Source organism: Mauremys mutica, chromosome 4 (genome assembly GCF_020497125.1).
Source record: "Mauremys mutica isolate MM-2020 ecotype Southern chromosome 4, ASM2049712v1, whole genome shotgun sequence".
Classification (NCBI taxonomy): Eukaryota; Metazoa; Chordata; order Testudines; family Geoemydidae; genus Mauremys; species Mauremys mutica.
The window spans coordinates 110,118,464-110,145,500 of NC_059075.1; the positions used below are offsets into that span (position 1 = coordinate 110,118,464).

Genomic DNA, 27,037 nt, shown 5'->3' on the forward strand with positions numbered 1-27,037 from the left:
TGCCTAGATTATCTTTAATCTCCACCCCCTCTTCAATGTTTAGCAGGGGTGGGCAAACTTTGGCCCGAGGGCCACATCTGGGTATGGAAATTGTATGGCGGGCCATGAATGCTCACAAAATTGGGGGTTGAGGTGGGGGAGGGGTGAGGGCCCCAGCTGGGGGTGCAGGCTCTGGGGTGGGGCAAGAAATGAGGAGTTCAGGGTGCAGGAAGGGGCTCCGGGCTGAGGCAGGGAGTAGGGGTGTAGGGCTTCTGGCTGGGGGTGCGGGCTTTGGGGTGGGGCTGGGGATGACAGGTTTGGGGTGCAGGAGGGTGCTCCAGGCTGGGACCAAGGGGTTTGGAGGGGGATCAGGGCTCGGGCAGGAGGTTGAGGTGCAGGAGGGGGTCAGGGATGCAGGCTCTGGGTGGCGCTTACCTCAAGCAGCTCCCAGAAGCAGCGGTATGTTCCCCTCTCCAGCTCCTATGCAGAGCTGTGGCTAGGTGGCTCTGCGCGCTGCCCGGTCTGCAGGCACCGCCCCTGCAGCTCCCATTGGCCGTGGTTCCCAGCCAATGGGAGCTGTGAGGGTGGTTCTTGGGGCAGGGGCAGCATGCAGAGCCTCCTGGCTGTCCCTATGCATTGGAGCCAGAGGGGGGACATGCCGCTGCTTCTGGGAGCTGCATGTAGTGGGGCAAGCCCCCACCCTGTTCCCCAGCTGAAGCAACAGAGCAGGACAAGCCCCAGACCGCATTCCCCGGAGGGAGCTCGAGGGCCGGATTAAAATGTCTGGAGGGCCGGATGCCGCCCCCGGGCCGTAGTTTGCCCACCTCTGCTATAGAACCTTGTATTATTAGTTTTAATCTCCTTTGTAAGGTCCAGCTCTGCTTGGCTTTTGGCAATTGTTACTTTTTCTCTAGGCTTTCTGACCTCCAAGAGATAGCTTTCCTTACTGATCCTGCCCAGCTTCCATTCCTTGTAGATGTTCTGCTTTCTCTGTTCGAGATGCTTGCTCATCCAGCTTGGTCTGCAACCCTTCCCTATGAATTTTTTCCCCTTGCTTGGGATGCAGGCTGCAACTTTGACTTAAAGTAATTTCAAGCCTCCTCCACATTCAGATCTTTGAGTTCTTCAGTCCAGTCCACTTTTCTGACTAGTTCCTTTAATTTTTTGAAGTGGCTGGTCCCTGTGTAGAGGGGTTGGTAAGGACGGAAGCCACCAGCAGCCTCACCCCTGTATACCTGTGTAATGAGACACCACAGTCTTGCTCTGAACCAGGCAGGGATTTTCATGTTTCATGCTCCAGGCAGGTTATGTGCATGACCAGTTCACAGAAGTGGTCAAAAGTAATTTAAGGGTGAGATGATACCTGGTGTCGCCATATATGCATATGAATTGGTGCAATGTGGTGCAGACAGGAAAGGATAACACCTTTCCCCTTTTATTCCAAGTGGAAGTGTGGGGTACTGAAATGAAGCCTCCATAATGGATGGGAAGATCCTGCACAGATCTCAAAATACATCCTGCTTCTGGGCATTAACTCTCATTTTTTTACTGGCCTGCATTTTACGAGTTATTACCTTATGAAGAAACAAGTTATAAGACTTCGTGGAATATCATACCATGTGTTACAGCGGACTGTGATATTTTCCCCAGGGTTATAGAAATTTCCTCCATGGACACATGGGCACTGGTCCTCAGCAATGCAGCCCCCTTTACCATCAGATACAAGCCCATTGGGGCACATGCAGCCAGAGACACATTCTGTGACATACTGTGAACATACAAATACAATGCAAAGTGATGTATTAATCGTCCAGGAAGGAGAAAGAAAAAGTGGAGACAATTAGTTCTGGTTGCTAAATTGCAGCTGCCAAATCAGAAGCTGAGCTAGGAGCCTTCTAAGAATCAGGTCCATGATATTCACTTGGAATCCAACTGTTTTACAGATCTATGGTTTTCTGTACATTAATTTATTCTAGACCCAGTGGGAAATAAGATTTTAAAAATCATCAAATCAGATTGCTGCATATCCATTAATATGACAACGGCAGGCATGGTGACAAAGTGGGTAGCTATAGCTTCTCTACTGTTATCAATGAAAAAGGTGGTTTGTGAGCAATGCAATGTTAGCATTTGTTAAGCACAATCATTTATGCAAAATACTAAATAAGCTATGCATGTTCTTATTGATATAAATTTAGCCCCTTACACACTGCATGTCCTGTGTCTTACAACTTTTCTGACACTCAGATCCAATTGCTCCTGGGCCGGCAGAGCTGCAGTCGAAGTAAAACATAGGAGCAGGACAATCTACAAGAGGGAAAAGCCATTACAGAAGGGTCAGTTGGTGAAACTTGAATGGCACAAACAATTTGTGCCAACCTAGACATTTCCCAGAATACATGGCTGAGCATTTAATCTAGGATTGGGAGAATTTCTTTTATACAATTTTGAGCTGTTGGCTGAATTCAAAAAGTGAAACTGACAGACATTTTTTTGTCTTTTCAGACATTTTCCCCATTGATCAACTTTACATAGAGTAAATATTTATCTTTTCCTATAAAATGTGAGATTAATGCTCCACTGATTTTCCTTATGAAGATCAGTCTCCAGCAGGGCTGCCCAGAGGATTCAGGGGACCTGGGGCAAAGCAATTTTGGAGGCCCCTTCCATAAAAGAAAGTTGCAATACTATAGAATATTATATTCTTGTGGGGGCCCCTGTGGGGCCCGAGGCCTGGGGCAAATTGCCCCACTTCCCACCCCTCAGGCGGCCCTGGTGTCCAGAGGTCTCAGCTGTACTTGCTCAGATTTAATTTTTTTTTGTGAAAACAATTTTCCAATATAAACAAAAATGTTCACAGAAAAATTTCATTTTGGTTGATTTTTTTTCATTTTGAGGAAAAACCAGAAACAAAACATTGTTTAGTAAAATGTTTGGGTTTTGGTAAATTTTTTTCAGTTTTTGGTTTTTAAAAACTGATAATTTTACTGAAAATTTGAAGTGAATTGAATTTGAAGGTTTTGGAAAACAAAAAAATTGTTAAGTTTTCTGTTTAGTTATTTGTTAAAAACAAAAATTCAAATGAGATGGTGTACTGGAAACTCCTGTCCCTTTCCTCTCATGGGAAAAGGGTTTCTAGCTTTATACTGGGATGTGTGTCAGATACAGCCTGGAAATCTTGTGCAGCAGCCATGCTGTAACTCTCAATCCCACATTGGTAGTGTTGAGAGACCTCCCATTTAGAATCCTCCACCCTCTTGCCATTGGTTATCCCCACATCTGTGCCTTCCCACTTTGGAATAGAAGGGGAGATGCCAGTCTTAGACAAGACCATGCTGCAGACACCAGCTGCTCCCCACTTCCTCTTGATCTAATGAACCTTGCTTCCACATTATGGTTTGAATAGATTCAGGGGGACAGGGAAGCATGGATCCCCCATCCTTTCACACTTGTCAGTTTCCACTGGCTTTAGCTTCTCTTCGCTGAAGGATGGAGTACCCAGCCCTGGACATAGGAATCCTTTGAGTCAGATGCTGGCTTAAACCAGAGAATCAACTCTGTCAGGAGCAGAGCCAATATGAAGCTACTGATACCACTTGTACCTTGTATGATTGATTTTTATCAGTTTATTAGGGATCCAGGGAACAAGCAGAAATATGTATATCAGATGACTAAAGAGCCTAACCTTTGAAAGCAGAGCCAGCACTTCACACTGACAGTCATTGCTGACAAAAATTCTGCTTCCACACCTTCAGGATGCAAAAGATCAAGTTCCTCCCTGAGAGATTTTCTGAGAGACCAGTAACCAAGCAGTATTAAAAGGCCTTTATATTTTTTTATCTATATCAGAAAAATGGCATGATATAGAATTGCTTGTGAAATAACTCATTCTTACATATTCATTTGAACACATCCAGACACATTCTGCTACCCTGTCAGAGATAGGAATTATTTATGATATTGGAATGAATGCCCTTTTTGGAAAAGAAGAAATACAGAGGTGATAGGCACCTCACAAATTCTAGATTTGTATACATTTGAGATGATGTGTTCAAAAGAACAGAGAGTCCAAATGAACCATCTTTCCATCTTTGAAGGACTAGTTATTAAGATGATCTGAAGCATCTAGAAGTGAGAAGTACCCTTTTCTCATCTCATGAACTTTGAGAGAGAGAGAGAGATCTATTTTTTAAGAGTTCAGCAAGCATGATGACATTTTTATAAAGGAAGTTGTTGTCAACAGGCTAATACTCATCTCTATAATTAACACATTTCAGGGAGAAGCAAGACATGCATACAACACAGCTATCTGTTAAAAAAAACATGACAAATACATTGAAAACCACTTTAAATTCTAAATTACAGCTCAATGGTAGAATTTAGCAAAATCTCACCTTTTTTCATTATGGCTTCTCCAATGCAGTCTAATCTTCCTCGAATACATTTGCTAAAGATATTTCATAAAATGAGAAACTCATCAGCTCTTCTCACATTTATACAAGAAAGCATACATAATCTAAAAGCTCTGCCTCTCAGGTGAATATCAGTCACACCACAGTGAGCGGTTCATGTAATCACCCATAAACCAAGATGGAATTGTCACCTCAGAGACAGGAGGAGGAAAAGGGCATAAAACTCTTAGGTTCTGTTCTCTCACTTGCAACAGACTTGTTTTATATCTTTAGGCAGTTCACTTCAGCTTTCTGCATCTGTTTCTCCATGGTACTTACCTACTTAAGAGGCGTCTTGGGATGCCAAATTAATTAGTGTTTATAAAATACTTTGAGATCCTCCAGTGAAAGGGGCTATATAAGTGCACATTATTATAATTAGCGATTCTGTTATTCGGTGTAGTATGTAGAGCTAGTTGAAAATGCCAGTTATTTGTCATGGAAAATTTAAATCCTTTTATTGTTTTAGTGTTTGTCAATTTCTTGATTATTCAATGCTGGAAAATTTTTATTCTCAAAGGTCATTTTTGGCTCCAAAGCATTCTGTTTTTGAAAACTGTAAAAATGTTCTGATTTCCTTTCTCATTTTTCATTTCAAAAAGAAGAAATTTTCAGTGAAAATAATTTTTTTCCCCACAAAAAGTTGTAATAGTGGCAAAAAGCCATTTTTTACCAAAATTACAAAAAAAAAGTGAAATTTCAATCAGTCCTAATACTGCATGAGGGGGACTCCTGAGGCCAGGCCAGTCACAAATCTACCATTGTGTCCCACATTTGCTTCCACCCCACCATTCTTTTTTCTTTTTCTGCAGCTCATTATTCCTTCCCCATTCTCTACTGCCCTCCTACCTCCCTGCTAATGCTACTTCTACTCTGCTAGCCCCTCTGACCTCCCTCCTCCTGACTTCGGATCAACTCTCCATTTCTTCTCCCTTTTCATGCACTCAACCCTTTCCCATTGCAGGAGCTAATCTCTCCTCTTGCTCCTACCAATTAGGCGGGAGGGATAGCTCAGTGGTTTGAGCATTGGCCTGCTAAACCCAGGGTTGTGAGTTTAATCCTTGATTATGTGTGGCTCTCACTTCCCATGTTATAGAAGCCTTTTGTTCACTCTTAGAGCACTTGGACTCAACCACTTTGGGGTTTGTCCTTTGGACCATTGTGGAACCTGACCCAGTATTGTCAAATAGAAAATCTCATCATTCCGAGATTATTACTCTCATTCAGAGATTCATTCAGAGATTATTACTCTCGTGGACTGCAGCGTACATTTAACATGACAATGCATCTACCATACATTCTTCAGTTCATCTGAAACAACTTACCACATGAGTTTGTCCTCTTGGAATGATTTCCCAGCTTGAATTGTCTTGTCTTTGTAGTAACATGGACAGTCTTCTGGAGACACACATTCATCAGCATTTAGGTAGGTCTCCTTGGGACAACCACAGCCCTCTACAGGAGTGCTCTGGATATTACACAGCAGATCAGGCTCGCTCAGGGAGCGGCAGGAGTGGTTACAGAACTTCACATCGTAGCTGAATACCATCGTTTCAGGACAGTCCTTAGAGACATCTTTACAAGACAAATAAAATAAGGACTAAAATGGGCTTGGGACCTGCAGTGCTAAATTATCACCTCTGCTCTTGGATAACTACATATACTTTTCCTCCTAACGATGAAGACTCTCTCCAAAGGAAAGTGTTGGAACTCGCCTTACCTAAGGTATTTAGAATTAATTAGCCAAAACACTGAAATATATACAATGCTATCACGTCAGGGCGCAAATACTGCAAACCTCTAATATGTCCTTATGTTTAAAAATAAACCTGTGTTCTGCATTACTAATGAGTGTCACAGTTCAGGGCAATTACAGCTGGATTTCCTCTCTGTGGTCCAGCAAGGGCATGCACTCTAGGCTCCAGGCTCCTTAGCTATCATCTCTCTTGGGCAAAACCGCACATCTCTCTCCCTCCCAACAGACAGAGGTGCTGGAACAATTTGTATAGTGGGGGTGCTGAGAGACATTGAACCAAACTGTAAACCCTGTATATAATGGAAACCACTTCAAGCAGCACCCCCAGCACCTGTAGTTCGAGCACCTATGCTGACCGAGGTTTTTCCAGGCTGCACAGTTACCTGTGTTGTTCCCCGGCAGGTCAGACTGCCTAAGCAGACCTGCTTTACTTTTTCTCTAGATGTTAGAAACAGCATAATTGCCCAACGTTACTTTACCACACTGCTCTTTCTGAGCAAAAACATTTATTCTTAAAGCGAAAGCATTAAAGAAAACAAATGAAAAATAATAAAAGAACCTACACACATGCTAATGAAGCTTTCCAGGGATCACCCTCCCCTGCCCAACACCAACAAGGGCTCTGGAAGGAGTCAGTCCTTCAAACCCCACACAGGGTCTTCTCTGTGGCTACAAGTTCATAACTGCTTTTGCTCAGAACAAGAACCCTCATGAATAGGTCAAGTCCTTCCAGTTCTTCCCAGGAAAGACTGGGGCCTCCCTTGGATAGACGGTCCTGTCTGTTTGCTGGATCAGAAAGCAGGGCCTGAGTCAGTTTAAACTCACACTATTTTACCCAAATGTCCTTTCTTTGTCTGTTGGTATCTAAAGCATCCAGTTTGAACCAGTATATGCAAGCCTCTCCAGGTGGTGGCACCCCTCTGGAGGTGTTATAATCTGACAGAATTTACCTAATTCCCCCCACCACACACACACTGTTCTTTGCTGCTGGAGGAGCTGTGGTCACCCTCTCCCATGAAATTACATACAGTCCCTGGCCCACAATGATCCATCAACTTAGTACAGTAAGATCTACCAAAGATATGAGACTCTCTAATTAGGAGTAATTTGAAAAAAAAATTAACACTATTATTGTATGTGTGAAGTTGAATGGGCAGCTGCCAGAGAACTCTCTGCTGATGACATACTGTTGCCAAGGAAACTACATGTAGGTTCTAGAAGCTTTCTGGAGAAGAATGGAAAGACAGAATGACTCTTGTAGCATCCTTTGGGAAAAAGAGAAGCAAAGTCTTTTGGCTTCTCTGCATGGACTGAAAGGCGAAGTATCAAGTCTAACAGGGCTCAGTTATCCTTCTGAGCAAGTGGAAGACTGATCAAACTGCATGGGCTACTGAGGAGTAGCATCTTCCAATCTCTACACCAAGTATGTGGTAAAATAACCTTGGCTTACACTGAGAGGTAAGTGGCTCCTGCCATTTTTGCTCATGCCAGATTATAGGGAAGAGCCAGAAAGGTGGATTTAACCATAAGGTAGGGCAGTGCAGTGTCCTCTGCGGCTATTGATCAGTCCAAGGGCCTCTAAAAGGGAGTGGGACTTGGTGGTGTTAGGCAGTGCAGGTCAGTTGGGCCAAAATTTGGAGCCATCAGAGGGACAAATGCTGCTCCATCCTCCTGTCTTTGCTGCATAAGTATCTAATTCAGGGATTAGAGCTCTACTGTGAGGTTTTCAGAGAAGAAGATGTTTGATTATACTATTCACTGTTAAAGACGTGTAACCTTTGAGGTTTGAACTGCCTTGCATCTGGCTGCAGTCCTGTCCTTTTTTAATATCTCTGCAGTATCTGAAAGAGCCTTGGAAATCAAAGCAGTGTAAAACACCAGTGAAATGGAGCACAATCTGGCCTATTTACTCATTCTCTCATGAATAATGCTGCACAACAGACTTTATTCTTAGCACTGGTATGTTCCCAAAAGGGTACTTATTCTTCTTTAAACAAGTCTGAAGGCAAAGAAGTATTGTGAAGGTTGAACAATCAGTATTTTTTTCCCAGCATTAGAGGGTAAATTGGGTATTGTTTGAAGCTGATATTACCAACTTCATCATGAGTGAATGGAGTTTTGTTTCTTAAACCAATGCTACAGCCCTCTCCTGCTTTTCATAATGTAGTTTCTAACTTTTGGCACACACTGAAGTGCATCTTGTTCTGCAATTCTTCACCTGTCAGGAAAGCTTTCAATAGACAGACACTGTATATAATACATACAGCTGTATATTTATACGCCAATCAGCTGTAGAATACACTGTGTTCCTTTTGAATTACTGTACCAAAAGTTTGTTAAATTGCTTGTACCGTAATTTTAAATTCTTTCTACAAGTCACTACTCTAATTACATTGTTTACCACATCTGGAAAATTCAAGTAGTCTCAAAGGCATGTAATTAACCAATAGATAGACAAACTGTAGTAGATCCAAGGGGAATCTAAATTGCATATATACCATTATCTTATGGTTTTATATTCAGATGGGTTTCCAGTCATGAAATCATGCTTAGGAAAAATGAGACATTTTCCAAAAATGCTGTCAATGACCAGCTATTCTCATACCAATCACTTGGGAATTATTGCAAACAAACCACACTTATGATAGCAAGAGTTAATCAAGTGAATCCTCTGATCATCAATGGAAGAATGGCAATGCAGAAATAAAAATGAAGGTAATGGAGAAAACTTAGTCCCCGAGTGTCGATCCTGATCCAGTACCCAGTGGGGTCAGTGGAAGGTCTCCCATTAACTTCAACAGTGAATTGATCAAGCCCCAAAGGAGTAACCCCATTTAGCAAAAAGAAGTCTGTGATGTAATATATACCCATTTAAAAGCATAAATGCATTTATCCATATATACCCTCCAAAGACCATTGAAACGGTCTATAAGAGACACAGCTATCTAGTAGTAAGATCAGAACACTAAAAACGAGGACTCCTATATTATTCCTGTCGATGCTACTGACTTGCTATGTGGCCTTTTGAAAGTCATTTAATCGCTTGGTGCCACAGACTACCTATCTATACAATGGGGATATTAGTACTTAAATTACAGGAGAGTTTGTGGGCTGAATTAATTAATATTTATGAAGTATGTTATGCTCCTCAGATGATATGTGCAAATACACTTTTTGCAAGAAACTATTACTTTAATGTAACATAAAACAAATCAGTATAATTAAAATGGTGCAAGTTTGTATATAGGTAAGGACTGGTGTAATGGTAGATGTTGTCGGTCAGAAACTGAACAGAAATGGATCTTATGGCAGCCAAGACTAAAATATATTGGAAGTCCTTTGTATTCAGAGTTTGCCTAATTCCTGCCCATGCTATGCCTTGATTTAGCTAAGGATATTAATCCCTCATGTACATGAATGATAAATTCATCCATTATTCCCATAGAAAGAACACACGAGGTCAGACCCTCATCTGGTTTCAATCAGCGTAGCTATCTTGACTTCAGTGGAACAACATCAATTTACAACAAGCTGAGGATATGGCCCAGAGTATGCTTCTATCCCAGGGGTAGGCAACCTATGGCACGTGTGCCAAAGGCGGCACGCGAGCTGATTTTCAGTGGCACTTACACTGCCCAGGTCCTGGCCACCGATCTGGGGGGCTCAGCATTTTAATTTAATTTTAAATGAAGCTTCTTAAACATTTTTAAAACCTTATTTACTTTACATACAACAATAGTTTAGTTATATATTATGGACTTCTAGAAAGAGACCTTCTAAAAACATTAACATGTATTTCTGGCACGCAAAACCTTAAATTAGAGTGAATAAATGAAGATTCAGACCACTTCTGAAAGGTTGCCAACCCCTGTTCTATCCTATTTCTAAGATACCTATCACCTTGGCACATGAGCACAGAACATAGTTGTTTCAACAGCGTAAGAGCTCCAAAAAGTGTTCTCCTGTGCATATACACATGTTAATATGTTACACATACCACAGACCCCAAGCCTCCAGCCTTTCAGGTGTACTCCTCTTGCAGCACAATCTCTGGAGTATGTAGAGAGCACGCTACACAGGGCCGCTTCACTCTTCTCAGCATTACAAGTGTCATAAACACAGTTCTAGGCAATACACAAGGAAACTGATATTATGATGAGAGCCCGAGCAGCAGAAACAAGGAGCCATCTTAAATATTTATATGATCATAAACTCATTGCCAGTGAGACTTAATCCTCAATATTTGAAAGCCAAAGAATGTTCCTTTTTTGGATTACAAAGTGAACAAATTCAACTTTATTATGGGACAGTGTTTGCAACTTTTAAGGTACCCAGATTATTTCCTCCTCATAACACACATTTGGTTAGCTGAGACTGAAACCCTGATCCTCCCTCTTAAAAAACACAGCCTCTACCACTGAGCTAAAACAAGAGCTCTGGTAGCTATCACCTACAGAAATACCCTTATGTTCTTTCTAAGCGGCAACCAGTCAGTAGAAGGCAACATGCTCAGACAGTGGCCATGCCTGCTCCTGCTTATATTAATGGGAAAAGCTCCCATTTGACATCAGTGGGAGAATTGGGCCAATAACTCTCATTGAAATCAACAGGAGCAGCAAAATTATCCAAAACAATAATTAATTAATTGCAACCTATTTTAAACATAGCTGGCCCATGAGTTTTCAATGAGATTTAATAATTTGGAACATTTGAAAGGTAACTTACAAGCCATTTTTCAGTTGGACCCAAAGACACATTGGACAAGTCAAAGTTAAAATCCCAGGTGATTTCTAAGTGACTTGTATCAAAAAAAACACTAGAGGGTTGTTTTTTTTTCAAATTTTTCAGAAACATCTGTACCTTCAGAATAAAAATGGCCATTTTCAGGCCAAGTCAGTTTTTCCATATCATAATTACAGAGGTGTGAAATCAGGGCTTTCTAAGGACAGTTTGTTGCAATTTTAATAGGGAGTGGCTAATGTCTTCACCACAAAGAGTATGATATAAAAGCCGCTGATGTTGAGTATATTCTTTTTTTTAGATCTGAATTTTAAATGAAGTGTGAAGCCAAGATGTTTCAGAAGCACTGAACTCTTTCTTGGAAGATTTCTTAAGTAACGTGTTAGATTACCTTCTAGGTATAAACAATGTGCGCAGAAAGCTAGTGTCTTACCTCCATTTATTCAGTTTCTTTTATTTAGACCTTAATACCTACAAGTCTTATCATTTCACAATGAAAATGAGCTAGCACCATTTGTGGCAAGATATCAAACTAGTTAGTTTAAATGCCTTGCTGGTTACTAAAGCCCCAGTCCAGCAAAACACTGAGGCCTATGCTTCACTTTAGACATATGAGCAGCCCCATTGACTACAATGGGGCTATGCATCAGAGCTCATCAACATTTTTTTCATTGGAATCTTTTTGATGAAAATGGGTCTGTGATGTTGTCTAATTAAAATATAATCATGCAAATCATCATTTCTACCATTGTTATATAATTTCAATGCATCTTATACAAAATATAACTCATGGTCAGAAAGGGTTAAACAGCTTGCAGGTTGAATGACCCAAGGCCAACTTTAAAGTCATGTTAGAAAGGTATGTGAATGGTAATTAGGGCCATTCACATAAATAGGCTAGAACTTTGAAATGCAAACCTATATTGTTAGAAGTTAGAAGCAATACTGATTATGTGTATCTTAAATGCTAGCCAGGTAAACAGACTGTTCCTGTCTGTCCCTATAACTATTAATTCAGAGATCAAAAGGGAATATTAACATTTAGATGAATCTTGGATGAATGATGATAGTCTGCCAACTGGATAAATTGCCCTATGTTAATTTGTGTAACTAATTACTAGTGGTGTTTAGGAAACAGAAGGTTACTTCAAAAGCCTATTGTTTACCCAGGACTGTATGGTCAAGAGGAGGCTAGAAAACTGTATAAAAAATCATTGGGTCCTGATTCTGTCCTCTCAGATCTGCTTGAGGCTTCATACAGGGGAAGTTTAGGCCACAAGGACTGAGCTCCCAGTTCTAAGCTGAAACACCCTGCAATGACATCGGACTATAACCTATGGGACTATTTCTGAAAGAACTCTTTGCAACTACAAAGCTCACCATCTCTGCTATGAATCTGAACCTTAATGAATTGAACCCATGTCTGTATGTATATTGATCTTTTAACCGTACTCTCACCCTCTTTTCTTTTTTAATACATTTTAGCTTAGTTAATAAGAATTGGCATAAGCATGTATTTGGGTTAGATCTGGAATATTCAATAACCTGGGAGGTAATGTGTCCAATCATTTGGGATTAGTAGAACCTTTTCTTTTATATGATAAAATAACATTTTCAGAAATCATCATATTTGACGAGGGTACCCAGATGGAGGCCTGAGGCTGGATCACTTTAAGGGAACTGTGGTGTTTGAACTTCTGAGTAACCAGTGAGGTATAACAGAAGCTGTTTAATGCTGGCTTGGGTAAATCTAACTATTGAATTATCCACCAGCTTTGGGGTTTGTCTGCCCCATTCTTTGTAGTTCACCCTAATTGAGTGACCACAGCTGGCCCCCACTGGGACCCCGGTCACAGTGGCATAGTAGCGCTAGGATACATATTACCACAGGTTAATTGGGATCTTGGATCAGAACTACATGCTTTTCAAAAATTAATTTTGATATTGGAGAGTTTAAAGGTTAAAAATCAGTGAGTGAGTGACCCATGATCAAGAGCCCGACAGAAAAAGCCTGGAAGAATTGTGCTCACAGAGGGAGTTGTCTTTTAAGAAAAAGCCCCAGAGCAGGAACTGAAAAATCTGTTAATTGCCAGTGATAAGGAAGTAGACCCAGCAAAAATGCTTGCATTGAGAAACCAGCAGCAGTTTGAACATGAACAAAAAATAGCTGATATGAAAAGAGAAGCTGCTGAAAGAAAGAAAGGAAGAAAGAAAGGAAAAGCCCATGCAAGGCACATGGAATGGCTGGCTGCTGAGGAGAGGGTTGCAAGACTTAAGATCCAAATAAAAAAAACCAATGGAAGAACAGCAGAAGCTGTATCATCCTGAAAAGCCATCTTCTCATAACAACAAAGATAGGGATAGAATCTATCCAGTTTATAACAATGTTGGTATATTGTATGAGTCTAAGCAGTTGTCTGTGTGTAACCAAATATACCCCAACACTGCCACCTTTTATGTAAATGCTTTTACTGTGAGCTCAGGTAAAGGTAACCCCATAACATGAGCAGAGAATGTAAAAATCAATGGTAAAAGCTGTTTAGGGCAAATTACAGCTTCAAATATCACTCTTGTTAAAGCAGATCTTGTCAAAAAGAAAGATTACTTACCAGATAAGAGTGTTAATAGTGTAATCTTCTATGAGTAAATGTAAATGTGCCTTTAGCCAAAATCCACCTTGAGTGGAATGGTGTTAAACAGGAAGTTATAGCTGGTGTAAGGAAGTTATTGCCTAAGGATCTTTTGATTGGGGATGATGTTAAAGCTTTGTTCAGTCAGGTTGACATAAACCAGTCAGAGGAAAGAAATAATCCTAAACCTGTGTCAATTAGGGGCAAGGACTTGCCTCTGGAGCGTTTCTCCGAATGTTTGTCTGACAAAGAGAGCTGTTTATCTGTTGAAAAGAGCAGTTTGTCTGTAAATGAAGTTTCTGAATGTCTGTCTAGTATCTGAGAAGTGAATCTGGAATTAGATAAAGTACAAAGAATACTCTTTGGTCAGGAAAATGTTTCTCTAGAGCAGATTAAAGTTAATGGTCAGGTTAAAGCCCTAACTGAGGAAGGAAAGGGTACATTCTTGGGGAGTAATGGATTGTTGGCTAGTAAAGCTTGTAAAAGTGAGCCTAGGCAATGTAAAAGTGATTTGCTTAAAGTAGATCAGTATGAGTCACTGTCTGTGGAAAGCAGAAGTTTGTTTGTTGGAAGTGGCAACTTGCCTGTTAAGGAAGCTGTCCCACTATCTGAGCATTTGTCTGTGAACAGCCATAAGTGCTGGGACAAAGGAAATGATATCCTGAGCTGTTTGTCTGTTAAAGGGGAATGTTTCTCCAGCTCTTTTTTGCCTGTGAAGCAGACAGAAGAAGCCTGTCAGCCTATGATGGTTGAAAATTTATCAGTTGACTCAGAGTTGATTCTGGATACAACTAAAGCCCAGAAAGGAAGAGATCCTAAATTTGTGTCTGCTAGGAATAATGACATTGTAACCAGGTTGCATCCAGCTAATGTCATAAATAGCTCCCAGAGACCAAGCAATTCTGATGCTTCTATTTTGCCTGTTGCTAGTGTGTTGCTGGGTAAAGATATGACAACCTTGTTTGATCAGGTTGATATCATAGCCAGGACATAAGGAACGCATAAGGGTGATTTGACTATGTTGCCCACAGACAGTGTGGAAACTTGTGATAAGGAAGAAATGGTTCCTAAGCTTGTAGTTGTTGAGCAAAGAGCGCTGCAGGGGAGAAAACACTTCTAACCCTTTGACTATGAAGTCTACCAGCTTGCCTGAAAGCAGGGCCAGATTAATCTTTTGTGGGCCCGGCATCAAACATATTTGTGGGTCACCATGGAGGCAATGGAGCACGGCGCAGGAAGATCAGTCCCCAGAGCAAGGGGCCAGCCAAAGTAAATGGGGCATGGCAGGGGCGACCCCGCTCCACCCAGCCCATTGCGAGGGCACTATTTACAAACCGGTAGTTGCCAGATGCACAGTGGCCCGCTTGACCCTGTGCTGCCAGCATGCCCCTTCCCCTCAGGGGCGGGCCCATGCCACACCACACCTCCCACACCTCCGCCCAACAATTCCCCAACTCCCTATGGCCAGAGTCCCCCTGGACCCACTATGCCCAGTGCTCCCCCAGTCCTCCCCCACAAATGCACAGCACCCTGCACAAAACCACCTCTGCCCAAAGCCCCCCTGCCCACAGCTCCACCACAACTGCAAGTGGTGAGTAGGGGGAGCCAGCAGGGTCTCGGGGCGCAGTGCAAGTGGAGCAGGCCGGGGCCCCTTCTGAGCATGGGCCTGGCTCCATGGAGCCACTGGCACCCCTGTAAACTCGCCTATGCCTGAAAGGGAGTTGTGTAAAAATCCTCCTAATGTGCCAGAGGTGATTCTGGATGTAAGTGAAACTCAGAAGGAGTTTGGTTATTTGTCTGCTGTGCCACGGTCTGTTCTGGACATAATGAAAGTTCAGAAAGAATCTGTTGCAGTTCATGATATTGCAGAAGGAAAGGAATTTCTGGGTGAAATCTTTGAAGTTTGTGAGACCTCAATAGCTGTGCCTAGGGAGGGTGAAAAGGAATTGCTTCTTTTGACTCTTAATGGGCCATTGTTGATAGTAAACAGTCTCTCTTCTGAGGAAAGTGTGTTGGTGCCTAATGGCCAAAGTCTTTCAAACAAAAATGAATCTACTGAATTTGCTTTGGAAAAAGCTAGTCTGGATAGCTTAAAGGAGGCTTCATTAGCTAATATTGGAAGTGAACAGACTGTGTCTCAGGTTCAAGGAAAAGGCTGGATTCCTGGCTTTACACAGCAAAGCAGCCTTCTGAATAGACCTGTAGTGAGGTAGCCTGGCTCCCAGCTGCCTCAGAGAGGGACGAGCCCCTCTGGATGCCAAAGTGGGGGGAGCCACTGGAGCCTGCACCCGCCCCCCAGAGGTCAAGGCACAGGACAGGAAGTATAAAAGCCCAACCCCAGGGCTCAGAAGCTGCCTGGCTGCCAGAGAGGCTGGACGCTGGTGCCCTAGCTCCCGCTGGGGAGACTCCTGCCACTGTGACCGACCCGAGGAGTGGCCATACCCGTTGAGGCCGGACGCCGACCAGACGCCGGAGAAGCCAGTAAGCCTACCGGTGAGAAGGGACCCAGAGGAGCTGCCCAGCTTACCACTCGTGGAGTACACCGAGGAGCCCATGGTGCTCGATGCCGTAGAGGACGCTGACCAGATACTAGAGGGGGAGGTCCAAAGTAGCCCGAGGGCAGCCGACTCTAGTCTGGCTGTGGCACACCCAGAGCTGATGTCAGTGTGTTGCGGCCAGGATCCCCACTGACACATCAGCAGGTTGCCTGCTGCTGTCAGGGTCCCGGACTGGGACGCAGTGGAGAGGGTGGGCCTGCGTCCCCCCTGCCACCCCACCCATGGGTGGCAGTCTCCCCCTTGCCCCGATGCTCAGGACCAGGAGCCTGGGCTTTGCTCTTGAACTGCTTGTTTGCTGCCCCGCCCTGACCTAGTGCCTGGGCTTATTACTGAACTCTCTGCTCAGCCCCTGCCTGAGGATCTGAGCCTGGAACTGTTTGTTTGCTGCCCTGCCCTGACCTAGGGCCTGGGCTTATGACTGAACTCTCTGCTCAGCCCCTGCCTGAGGATCTGAGCCCTGAAGTGTTTGTTTGCTGCCCCGCCCTGACCTGGGCGTGTTACTGAACTATTTGCTCAGCCCCTGCCGGAAGGCCTGAGCCCTTGACTGTTTCCTGCCCCACCAAGCTAATTCGCCGACTCACCGGACTTGTGTAGTGAGGCAGCATGGCTCCCAGCCGCCTCAGAGAGGGGCGACCCCAACAGCACACACCTACAAGACCCATAGACACTTGGGAATTGTCATGTGATTTCTTAATAAGTTCTAATGCATCTGATGCCTTGTGGGTGCAGAAATTGGCAGTTGAAAAGCAGCTGTGTCCACAATAGAAAAGAACCACAAACCCTTGCAGAACATTCTTAAACTTTTGTTTTGTTACTTCCTCATTGGCATCGGTGCATTTAATTTTAAAGAGCAAGTAGAATACAGCATGTAATCCCCACCTGATCAAAATACATTTATGGCAGGTCAAGTTTTGGACTAGACTAAAACAATTCCTTACCTTGACATATGATGCGGGATCTACAACGGAATGACAGGAAGCAAATACACCACTTGTGTTAGACAGAAGTTCACACCAATGCTGCCCAAATTTTTCTGAAAGGGAAAATAGGGATAAACTGCCCAAAGTCATATATGCAAATTTATAATCTCCCTCTTTCTCAATGGGCTTTACAAATCTCTAAAATGTTTTTCATCTTGAAGATATTTTAAGACATTCAGGTAAGAGTGGAAGGAAATAGTAGACAATCAGAAACCATGGTGATGAGTGTGATTAGATTGACAGATATAGTGGACAGACAGTTAGCTATGCCCCTGTCTGAACATTTCCATTTGCTACTAATATCAGTCCTGTGGTTTAAGTTTGCAGGACAGATGTTAGAATGCATTTTTCTCATTTCAAGCGGTTTTTTCCAATCGCTTCCAAAGACATGACCGAACTAGCCATGTGATCACCAGCAAACTGTAGATTTCCTAACACACAGTGGCAGTTACCAGGGCAGATGTTGCACTGAAGCCAAACTGGAAGTTTTGGCTGCAGATAGGTACAGCTTGTTCAGAAAGGACAGGCAGGGGAAAAGGGAGAACGTGTTGCCTAGTATACCAAAGATGTATACACCTGCACTGAGGTTGAGATAGAAATGAGGCAACCCTGTTGAAAGTCTCAAGGAAAGGAAAAAAGGAGTAAAAACCAAGGGTGACGTTATGGCAGGAGCCAACTATAGACCACCTAACCAAGAAGAAGAGGTGAATGAGGATTTTTTTAAACGACTAATAAAATAATTGAAAGCACAGGACTTGGTGGTGATGGGGGATTTCAAATACCTACACATCTGTTGGGAAAATAATACAGCAGGGCACAGATTATCCAACAGGTTCTTGAAATGCATTGGAGACAATTTTTATTAAAAAAAGTGGAGAAAGCAACTAGGGGAGAAGTTGTTCTACACTTGATTCTGACAAATGGGGAGGCACTGATTGAGAATTTGAAGGTTGAAGGCAGATTGGGTGAAAATGATCATAAAATGATAGAAATCATGATTCTAAGGAATAGTAGGAGGGAAAATAGCAGAATAAAGACAATGGACTTCAAGAAGGCAAACTTTAACTAACTCAGAGAACTGGCAGGTAAGATTTGATGGGAAGCAAGTCTAAGGGAAAAAAGAGTTCAGGAGAATTGGCAGGTTTTTTAAGGAGACATTATTAAGAGCACAAAAGCAAACTATCCCAATGAGTAGGAAAGATAGAAAGTATGGTTGAAGACCACTCCGGCTTAACCAGGAGATCTTCAATGACCTGAAACTCCAAAAAGAGTGATACAAAAAGTAGAAACTAGGTCAAATTATGAAGAATGAATATTAAAAAAAACACACACACAAGCATGTAGGGATAAAATTAGAAAGGCCAAGGCACAAAATTAGATTAAACTAGCTACGGACATAAAGGGTAACAAGAAAACATTGTGCAAGTACATTAGAAGCAAGAGGAAGACCAACGAAGGGTAGGCCCATTACTTAATGAGGAGGGAAAGACAATAACAGAAAATGCAGCAATGGTCAAAGAGTCAAATGTCTCTTTTGTTTCATTTTTTACCAAAAAGGCTACCAGTGTTTGGATAACTAACATAGTAAACGTCAGTGTAAATGGGGTAGAATCTGGGGCTAAAATAGGGAAAGAACAAGTTTAAAATTACTTAGACAAATTAAATGTCTTCAAGTTGGCAGGGTCTAACAAAATACATCCTAGAATACTAAAGGAACTGATTGAACAGATCTCTGAGCCATTAGTGATCATCTTTGAGAACTCATGGAGGACAGAACAGACCCCAGAGGACTGGAAAGGGGCAAATATAGTGCCTACTTATAAAAAGGGGAATAAGGACAATCCAGGGTATTATCGACCAGTAAGCTGAATTTTCGCACCCAGAAAGATAATGGAGCAAATATTCAAGCAATCTGTTTGTAAGCATCAGGAAGATAATAAGGTGATAAATAACCGTCAACATGGATTTGTCAAGAACAAATCATGTCAAAACAACCTGACATCCCTCTTTGACAGGGTAACAAGCCTTTTGGATGGGAGGAAGCACTGGATGCGATATATCTCAACTTTAGTAAGGCTTTTGATACTGTCTCATATGACCATCTCATGAGCAAACTAGGGAAATATAGCCTAGATGAACCTATTATATAAGGTGGGTGCATAACTGGTTGGAAAACCATACTCAGAGTAGTTTTCAATGGTTTCCAGTCAAGTTGGAAGGTCATATCATCTGGGGTCCTGCCTGGATCTGTCCTGTGTCTGGTTCTGTTCAATATCTTCGTAAATTATATGGTTAATGCCATGGAGAGTACACTTATAAAGTTTGCAGATGATACCAAGCTGGAACGGGTTACAAATGCTTCAGAGGACACGATGAGCACTCAAAATGATCTTGGCAAACTGGAGAAATGGTCTAACTAAATAGGATGAAAGTCAGTAAGAACAAATTAAAAGTTCTACACTTAGGAACAAATAATCAATTTCACAAATACAAAATGGGAAATGACCACCTAGGAAGAAGTACTGCAGAAAAGGATCTGTGTGTTACAGTGGATTACAAACTAAATATGAGTCAACAATGTAATACTGTTGCCAAAAAAGCCATATTATGTATTAGCAGGAGTGTTGTAAGCAAGACACGAGAAATAAATCTTCTGCTGTACTCAGCACCAATAAGGCCTCAACTGGAGTATTGTGTCCAGTTCTGGGCACCACATTTCAGGAAAGATGTGGACATATTGGAAAGTCCAGAGGAGAGCAACAGAAATGATTAAAGGTCTAGAAAACATGAGCTATGAGGAAAGACTGAAACAAATGCATTTGTTTGGTCTGGAAAGAGGAGACTGCAGGGAGATATGATAAAAGCCTTCAAACTTTTAAAGGGTTGTTATAAAGAGAAGAGTGAAAATTGTTTTCCTTACCCACTGAGGACAGCACGAGAAGTAATAGGTTTAAATTGCAGCAAGGGAAATTTAGGGTAGACACTAAGGAAAGCTTCCTAACTGTAAGGGTAGTTAAGCCTGAAACAAATTATCTAGGGAGATTGTGGAATCTCCATCAGTGGAAGTTTTAAAGAACAAGTTAGATAAACTCCTCTCAGGGATGGTCTAGATAATACTTAGAACTGCCTCAGTGCAGGGGACTGGACTAGATGACTTATCAAGTTCCCTTCCAGTCCTACACTTCTATGATTCAGTGATTCTATGGAATGCAGGGTCAGGCTTATCGGGCCAGATCCTCAGCTAGTGCAGTATGGTATAGTTCCACTGATTTCAGTGGTGCTATGCCAATTTATGTCAGCAGTAGATATGGAGCATAATGTTAATAACAATTTATTTGTAGTCTTTAAAGTCCTTTATTCTAATACATCTTCTTTGGGTTTTCAAATTATTCAGTGATCAAATCAAATGGAATGTGCCACATCTTTCTGCATTACTATGTATGTTCTGTTTTAAAAAACAAAACTATCACCTTTTAAACATGGAAGAACAACCTTTTTAAGGTTAAATCCACCTCCAGACGAAACCATTGTGTTCTCTCTTCTAATAGCATTGGAAGACAGACAGCTCTTGCGACCATAAACTCCCTGGTTAAAAGATTTCTAAAGCATTATAGTCTACCCGAAATACAAAAGACATTTAGCTCTGGAACATCAGTGAGGATAAGTACCTTTGTCCACACTGTTTGCACAAGGGTCCTCAAAGTTATCTTCAACATCAGGACAGCTGCCCCTAGTCTTCCATGAGTTACCAAAGGCTGAAGCTGAATCCTCCACAACTCTACTAATTGTCCGAAAGTCATCAATCTGGATGTTGTTGAAATTGCCACAAAGACCTGGGTGGGGGATAAATCACAATCAAATGGTATAAATAGTGTTTTGAGATTTAGAGGGATGAGCTTAGCTCTCTGGTGCTCTAGGTTTCCATCCAGGAAGTAGGAAATGAAGACTTGTCTTGCTTGGTATATTTAATATCCACACACAGTAGACTAATATTTTAAGGTATAATTTTTATTATCTATACTACAGTAGCATCAAGGGGCCCCAACAGAGCTGGTGCTGTACATACACATAGTGAGAGACTGTCTCTGCCTCAAAGAGTTTACAAACTAAAAAAATGGCCAAAAAAAGTTGGAGAAACAGAATATTATGCCATTTTACAGGCAGGAAATAGAGGCACTGAGAGGTTAAGTGACTTGCCCAGGGTGTAACAGAAAGTCTGTGGAAAAGGTAGGAATCTAATCCACAGCCCTTGAGTCCTGGCCCAATATCTTAACCAGTCTTCCTTTATAGTCTAATAATTCAAAAGATTCTCACATACCACATAATATGAAATTCAATTTATCTACCTCAGCAGAGTGGAAGGATTTAATCAATCCTACCTAGACTTTAAGTTTTTGTTCCAGGTGTGACATTGCACTCCATATGTTTATGGAAATATGCTTATGAGTGTGAATATGATGTAACTGGAACATGCTTTATGCAAAAGGTCTCTTGTAAGGTATCATTACAAAGCTTATAATCTACTGAATATATTCATCCTATTTGTATGAATGTATCATTCTTGTATCTGAAACTAGAAATATGAAGTATTACTCTGAGGTCCTATTGTAATTTTGCAAAGTGTGGGCCATTAATGGTGGGTTGGAATCTTGATGGAGCCCATTAACCAGGACAACTGGTTGTAAATGGCTCTGTTTACTCGCATACCTTCCTGGGTACATGCAGACCAACCCTGAAAGAATGGAGAATGAAGTCTTACAGTGATGTGTGATCATGTCACCTAGTATTGGAATCCATCTTAAACCTGGTGCTTTTACATTTAGAAGGAAGGGTGGGAACCCAGAGAGAGACAAAGGATTCCCACCTTGTGCCAAAGTTATAAAAGAAGGAGGAACAGAACAAAGGAGGTGGCAGTCATGAGAAATCCCCTAGTTACCACCTGAGCTGGAACTAACAAGAACTGTACTGGGGGAAGGATTGGGCCCAGACTGAGAAGGAGTCTAGTCTGTGAAAGAAGCTTATTAGAACATCTCTGAGGGTGAGATTTACCTGTATTCAGTTTCTTAATGCATTAGGCTTAGACATGTGTGTTTTGTTTTATTTTACTTGGTAACTTACTTTATTCTGCCTGTTATTTCTTGAAACCACTTAAACCGTACTTTTTATACTTAATAAAATCACTTTTGTTTATTAATTAAACCAGAATAGGTGATTAATACCTGGGGGAGCAAACAGCTGTGCATATATCTCTATCAGTGTTACAGAGGGCAGACAATTTATGAATTTACCCTGTATAAGCTTTATACAGAGTAAAACAGATTTATTTGGGGTTTGGATCCCATTGGGAGCTGGGTGTTTGAGTGCTGAAGACAGGAGCACTTCTTAAGCTGTTTTCAGTTAAGTCTGCAGCTTTGAGGCATGGTTCAGACCCTGGGTCTGTATTGCTGTGGAGTAGCGTGTCTGGCTCAACAAGGCAGGGTTCTTGAGTCCCAAGCTGTCAGGGAAAATGGGCTCAGATGTAGTTTCAGCATGTCAGGTGACAGTCCCAAGGGCATCTCTGTGACTGAACCCATCACACAAGGGATGCAAAGTATTTGAATAAGACTCTCAGTTCACTAAGGTCAAAATGGAAGCAAGTAATTTGGACAGGAAGTGTGATGGATGTACCATTATAACATGGGTAGACATCAAGAGCGTAATATACTGTACCAGATGTATGATTTTGGTAAGAGTCATCCACTGTTATGAAGAGCTGCATAATCGGTTTTATTTGCACTTGAATCTGTACTCCAAATGAGGTCAAGATATTGATGTAGAATGTAGATGGTCTGAAGATAGTGATGCCATCTAAAATATATAAATATATCTTTACCAAGAAAATATGCACAAACCTGCAGATATGTGAAAAGTGGACGACACCAAATGTACACCTCCATTTGCTTGCTCAATTAACAGGAATGTAGCGATTGTAATATTGCATCAGATTGTGGTCCATCTAGTCCAGTACCTTGTCTCTGACAGTGGCCAGAAACAGATGCTTCAGAGGAAGGTGCAAGAACCCTGCTGCAGGCAGGTGTGGGATAACCTGGGGCAGATGTGAACACTGAAGAAGGAACACTTACCTCTAGTTATTGGCAGCACTGCAATGAAATTATTGATATAGACATTTCCACAGGAACAGAGTCGAATATTCTGCAAATGGAAAATGAGATATGCCACAATGACAATCAAATATCAAAGAAAGGGATGGAATTGGTGTCACATTCTGACGTGCATCAGCCTTGGAAACTTGCTTACAGAAGGGAGAGTCTTTAATAAATCAAGACCCCTCCACCCCATAACACAGTTTGATATTATCTGGTGAGTGGTGGTGTCCAGGGATCTGTGCAGCAACACTTAAAAATTCTGAGAGCTGTACTGGAAAAAAAGAGAACCCATCCCCTAAGCAATATTCTTGACAGCATATGTTAACTCACTTAACTTTTTGAGGACAATAGAGGAAATTTACTTAGAGGAAATTTATATCTTCAGAGCACTGTGTGGACATCAGGCCTGATTCTATTCCCAGAGCAGTAAATTGGAATTTTGCCATAGGCTACAGGGGGAGCAGGATCAGGCCTTCCATCTGGAAAACGATGTGCTGTTTTGGTGATTCTACTCCACAAAGGAGATTAGAGAGGATACAGCATAAGGTAACAAAGGTACTATTAAGTCTCATGAATCTTAATGATAAGAAAGGTATAAGAGATATGGGCTTCTATTTATTTCTTGGAAAAGAGGAGATGTTTTTGAAGTAGAAATTCTCAAAATTATGAAAAGGACCAAGAAGACTGATAGAAATTCTTTTTGAACCTCTTACTACTGTGAAAAATGCAAGAGGCAGAATCTCAAAAATTAGTAACTTGAGAGAAAACAGAGGATTTATGTAGAACTAAGCTGGTAAACATATGGACCAGATCCTTAACTGGTGTAAAGTGGTGTAACACCATGAATTTCAATGGAGCTATGCTGATTTATATTACCAGAGGAGACCCATAAAACCAAATTCAAGCCCTTTTCCCTTTTCCCTTCAAAACCGTCAAGAAGGCATGCTGCAAGGGTGGTGATACTTTAGATCCATTTTTGGTGGCTCCTTCTTACCCGCACCCCATATATGTATATAAGAGTTGCCTGACTTAGGTTGGAGGACATTCCCAGGAAAGATATTTGAAGCAAAAAGTACAAATGAATTCAATAATTCCCCAATGGTTTGTTCCTGGAGTAGGAGAGTTTGTGGATGATAGAAAAGCACACGGGTTAGAGAAACAATGGTCTTTGATCAAGGCACCCAACAGAGGCTCCTGAGATCTATGTCTGGTTCCTGGCTCTGCCACAGACTTGCTGTGTGGCTTTGAATAACTCAGTCTCTGTGTTCCACTGTTATCTGTCAAATGGGGACAATAATACATCCCCTCTCCCACCCTTCATCAGTCTGTTTAGATGGTAAAATATTTGGGGCAAGGACTGCCTCTTCTTATGTGTTTATACAGAGCCTAGCACAGAGCTCTGATCTTGAAAGGAATATTACAAACATTTAATCAAAAAGTGCAGGCATGGAGGGCCAGATGATCTTTCCTGGTCCTTACGTTTCTTTTTAACCTAAGTAGTTACCAGTGACTTACAAGGGCTCTTAATGTGACTAATACATTCTTCAAGCAAGTCATAGTGCTTGATATCCCACACTGAATGATCTCGCCAACAACCACAAAGCTGCTGCCATTGTCCTGAAAATAAGCCAGAAAAACAGGTATGTAAACCATTTTCTATCATCTAATAAGAAGCAAGCAGTGGGGAAAATAGATCTCTAAAACATTTACAGGGAAATAAGAAAGGACCCAGGCATGCTAACTACAATAGAAAAATGTTGCCTTTCACTCCCACTGGCAAAACCATGCCCGTTAACCTTTCCCTTATGGTCCATTCCTTCAGCATCTGCTGCTAGTCTATTTTCCAAAGGGCTACTTGGAGGTGGGTCTTTGGATAAGAAGGGGCCAGCTCATCCACCTTCGTTTGCCAGACAATTTTCCACCAGGACAAAGTGACGAAATCTATGCTAATAGGTCCACTAGAAAAGTAAATAATTTTTTAAAACTTATTTAAAATGTGTTGATGCAGAAAGGACCCAGTGATAAGCACCGAGCAGATGAGATCCAGACTTATGAGGTAGCAAATAGGACCACTCGTGCTTAAAAGTTAAGCACATGCTCAAGTACTTTGTTAGATTGGGAGCCATCTGAGCAAATGAGGCGATAAAGCTTTAACATAGCTTAAATTTTGATCCTAAAACGATTGAGAAATTAAAGAAGCTATTTTTCATACCTTAGCTAAGACATAATGACAATTGCCATGAAAAATGAACTCTTTGTTATCAAACGTAGTAATGTGGAACCCTCCCTCCACGTTGCAATTTCCAGAAAGAGGCAGAGATACACAAACCCACTGGCCACCAGCACAGGTACTATTAAAAAAAAAAAGAACAGTTATAATCGGAATACATGTGAGGAGATATCATCTGTGTTGAAAACTTGAGATGTCTGTATAAATCAGTCACATCTTCTTTCTGATGTTAGTAGAGCTGGCTGAAACTTAGAATTTCCATTTCATGGGAAATTTCAACATTTTAAAATTTGTGTCATTCTGAATCAGAACAAAAACAAATATTTTCAAATTTTTCTGCCAAACAGAAATTCCAAATTGGAAAATTTTCATTTTGTTTAGAATTTTATTCTATTTTATAACTTTTTTATTTTTACATTCCTTCATAACATGCACTAGTGTAAAACCCACACATCATAATGTGACAGAATATGATGGTTGAAATAGCCTGTTATTTTATTTCATTTCATTTTTAAAATAATCAATTGCAGCTGCTACTTAATACTGATTGATTGATTATCTTCCTTTCTAGATCAAATTGTTTCCTGTTCATGTTGTTATGAAACAGTTTGAATAAAATATCAGAATTCCCTGAAACAAAGCTTTGGAATTTCCCCCCAAAAAATTTCAGAAACAACATTTTTTAAATTTAGAAATATTATTGTTCCCCTGGAATGTCAGAGACAATTGACACATTTTTTAAACAGCAAAGAGTCCTGTGGCACCTTATAGACTAACAGACATATTGGAGCATGAGCTTTCGTGGGTGAATACCCACTTCGTCGGTGCACTTCGTATTCACGCACGAAAGCTCATGCTCCAATATGTCTGTTAGTCTATAAGGTGCCACAGGACTCTTTGCTGCTTTTACAGATCCAGACTAACACGGCTACCCCTCTGATACTTGATTTTTTAAACAATGTGTCCATTTCTATCCACAATGGCATGTTTAGTCGGAAAGACATTTCAATGCATAGTTTTGGACCAGCTCTAGTTAGTTTGTTACTCAGCTACCTATTCAATGCAATGCTCCTCCCAAATGTATAAGGCTTTGCATCATCAGGCCTTGAAATAATAAAAGCTTACTGAAGTTAATGGAAAGAAATTCACCCTTGGGTACTTAAAGATCTAGCTGAAGCGATCCTGGAATCATTAACTGTTATCTTCAAGAGCTATTTGGAAGATGAGTGAGGTCCGAGAGGACAAGACAAGGGCAAACATAGTACCTATCTTTCACAAGGGGGAACAAAGATGGCCTGTGAAATTACAGACTAGTCAGCCTAACTTCTATACCTGGAAAGATACTGGAACAAATGATTAAACAATCAATTTGTGAGCACCTGAAGAATAATAGGATGAATAAGTAATAGCCCACATGGATTTGTCAAGAACAAATCATGCCAAACTAACCTAATTTCCTTCTTTGACAGTGTTATTAGACTAGTGCATAGGGAGGAAGCAGTAGACATGATACATCTTGATTTTGACACAGTCTCTCATGACTATCTCATAAGCAAACTAGGGAAAT

The 27,037-nt window shown here is 41.3% G+C and overlaps 1 protein-coding gene across 1 annotated transcript in view; it reads right to left on the reverse strand.

The window, feature by feature from the left end:
• The window catches only part of LOC123369010 (mucin-5B-like), a 71,371-nt gene that overhangs the window by 30,526 nt on the left and 13,808 nt on the right, over positions 1-27,037 (reverse strand). The window contains exons 9-19 of the mRNA XM_045014389.1: positions 25,453-25,591; positions 24,756-24,857; positions 23,217-23,286; positions 22,804-22,941; positions 20,763-20,927; positions 17,053-17,147; positions 10,184-10,310; positions 5,756-6,005; positions 4,374-4,426; positions 2,186-2,286; positions 1,596-1,747 (exon numbers count right to left, since the gene is read on the reverse strand). Of these exons, the coding sequence (XP_044870324.1) occupies positions 1,596-1,747; positions 2,186-2,286; positions 4,374-4,426; positions 5,756-6,005; positions 10,184-10,310; positions 17,053-17,147; positions 20,763-20,927; positions 22,804-22,941; positions 23,217-23,286; positions 24,756-24,857; positions 25,453-25,591 (1,392 nt within the window). The remainder of the gene's footprint in view (positions 1-1,595; positions 1,748-2,185; positions 2,287-4,373; positions 4,427-5,755; positions 6,006-10,183; positions 10,311-17,052; positions 17,148-20,762; positions 20,928-22,803; positions 22,942-23,216; positions 23,287-24,755; positions 24,858-25,452; positions 25,592-27,037) is intronic.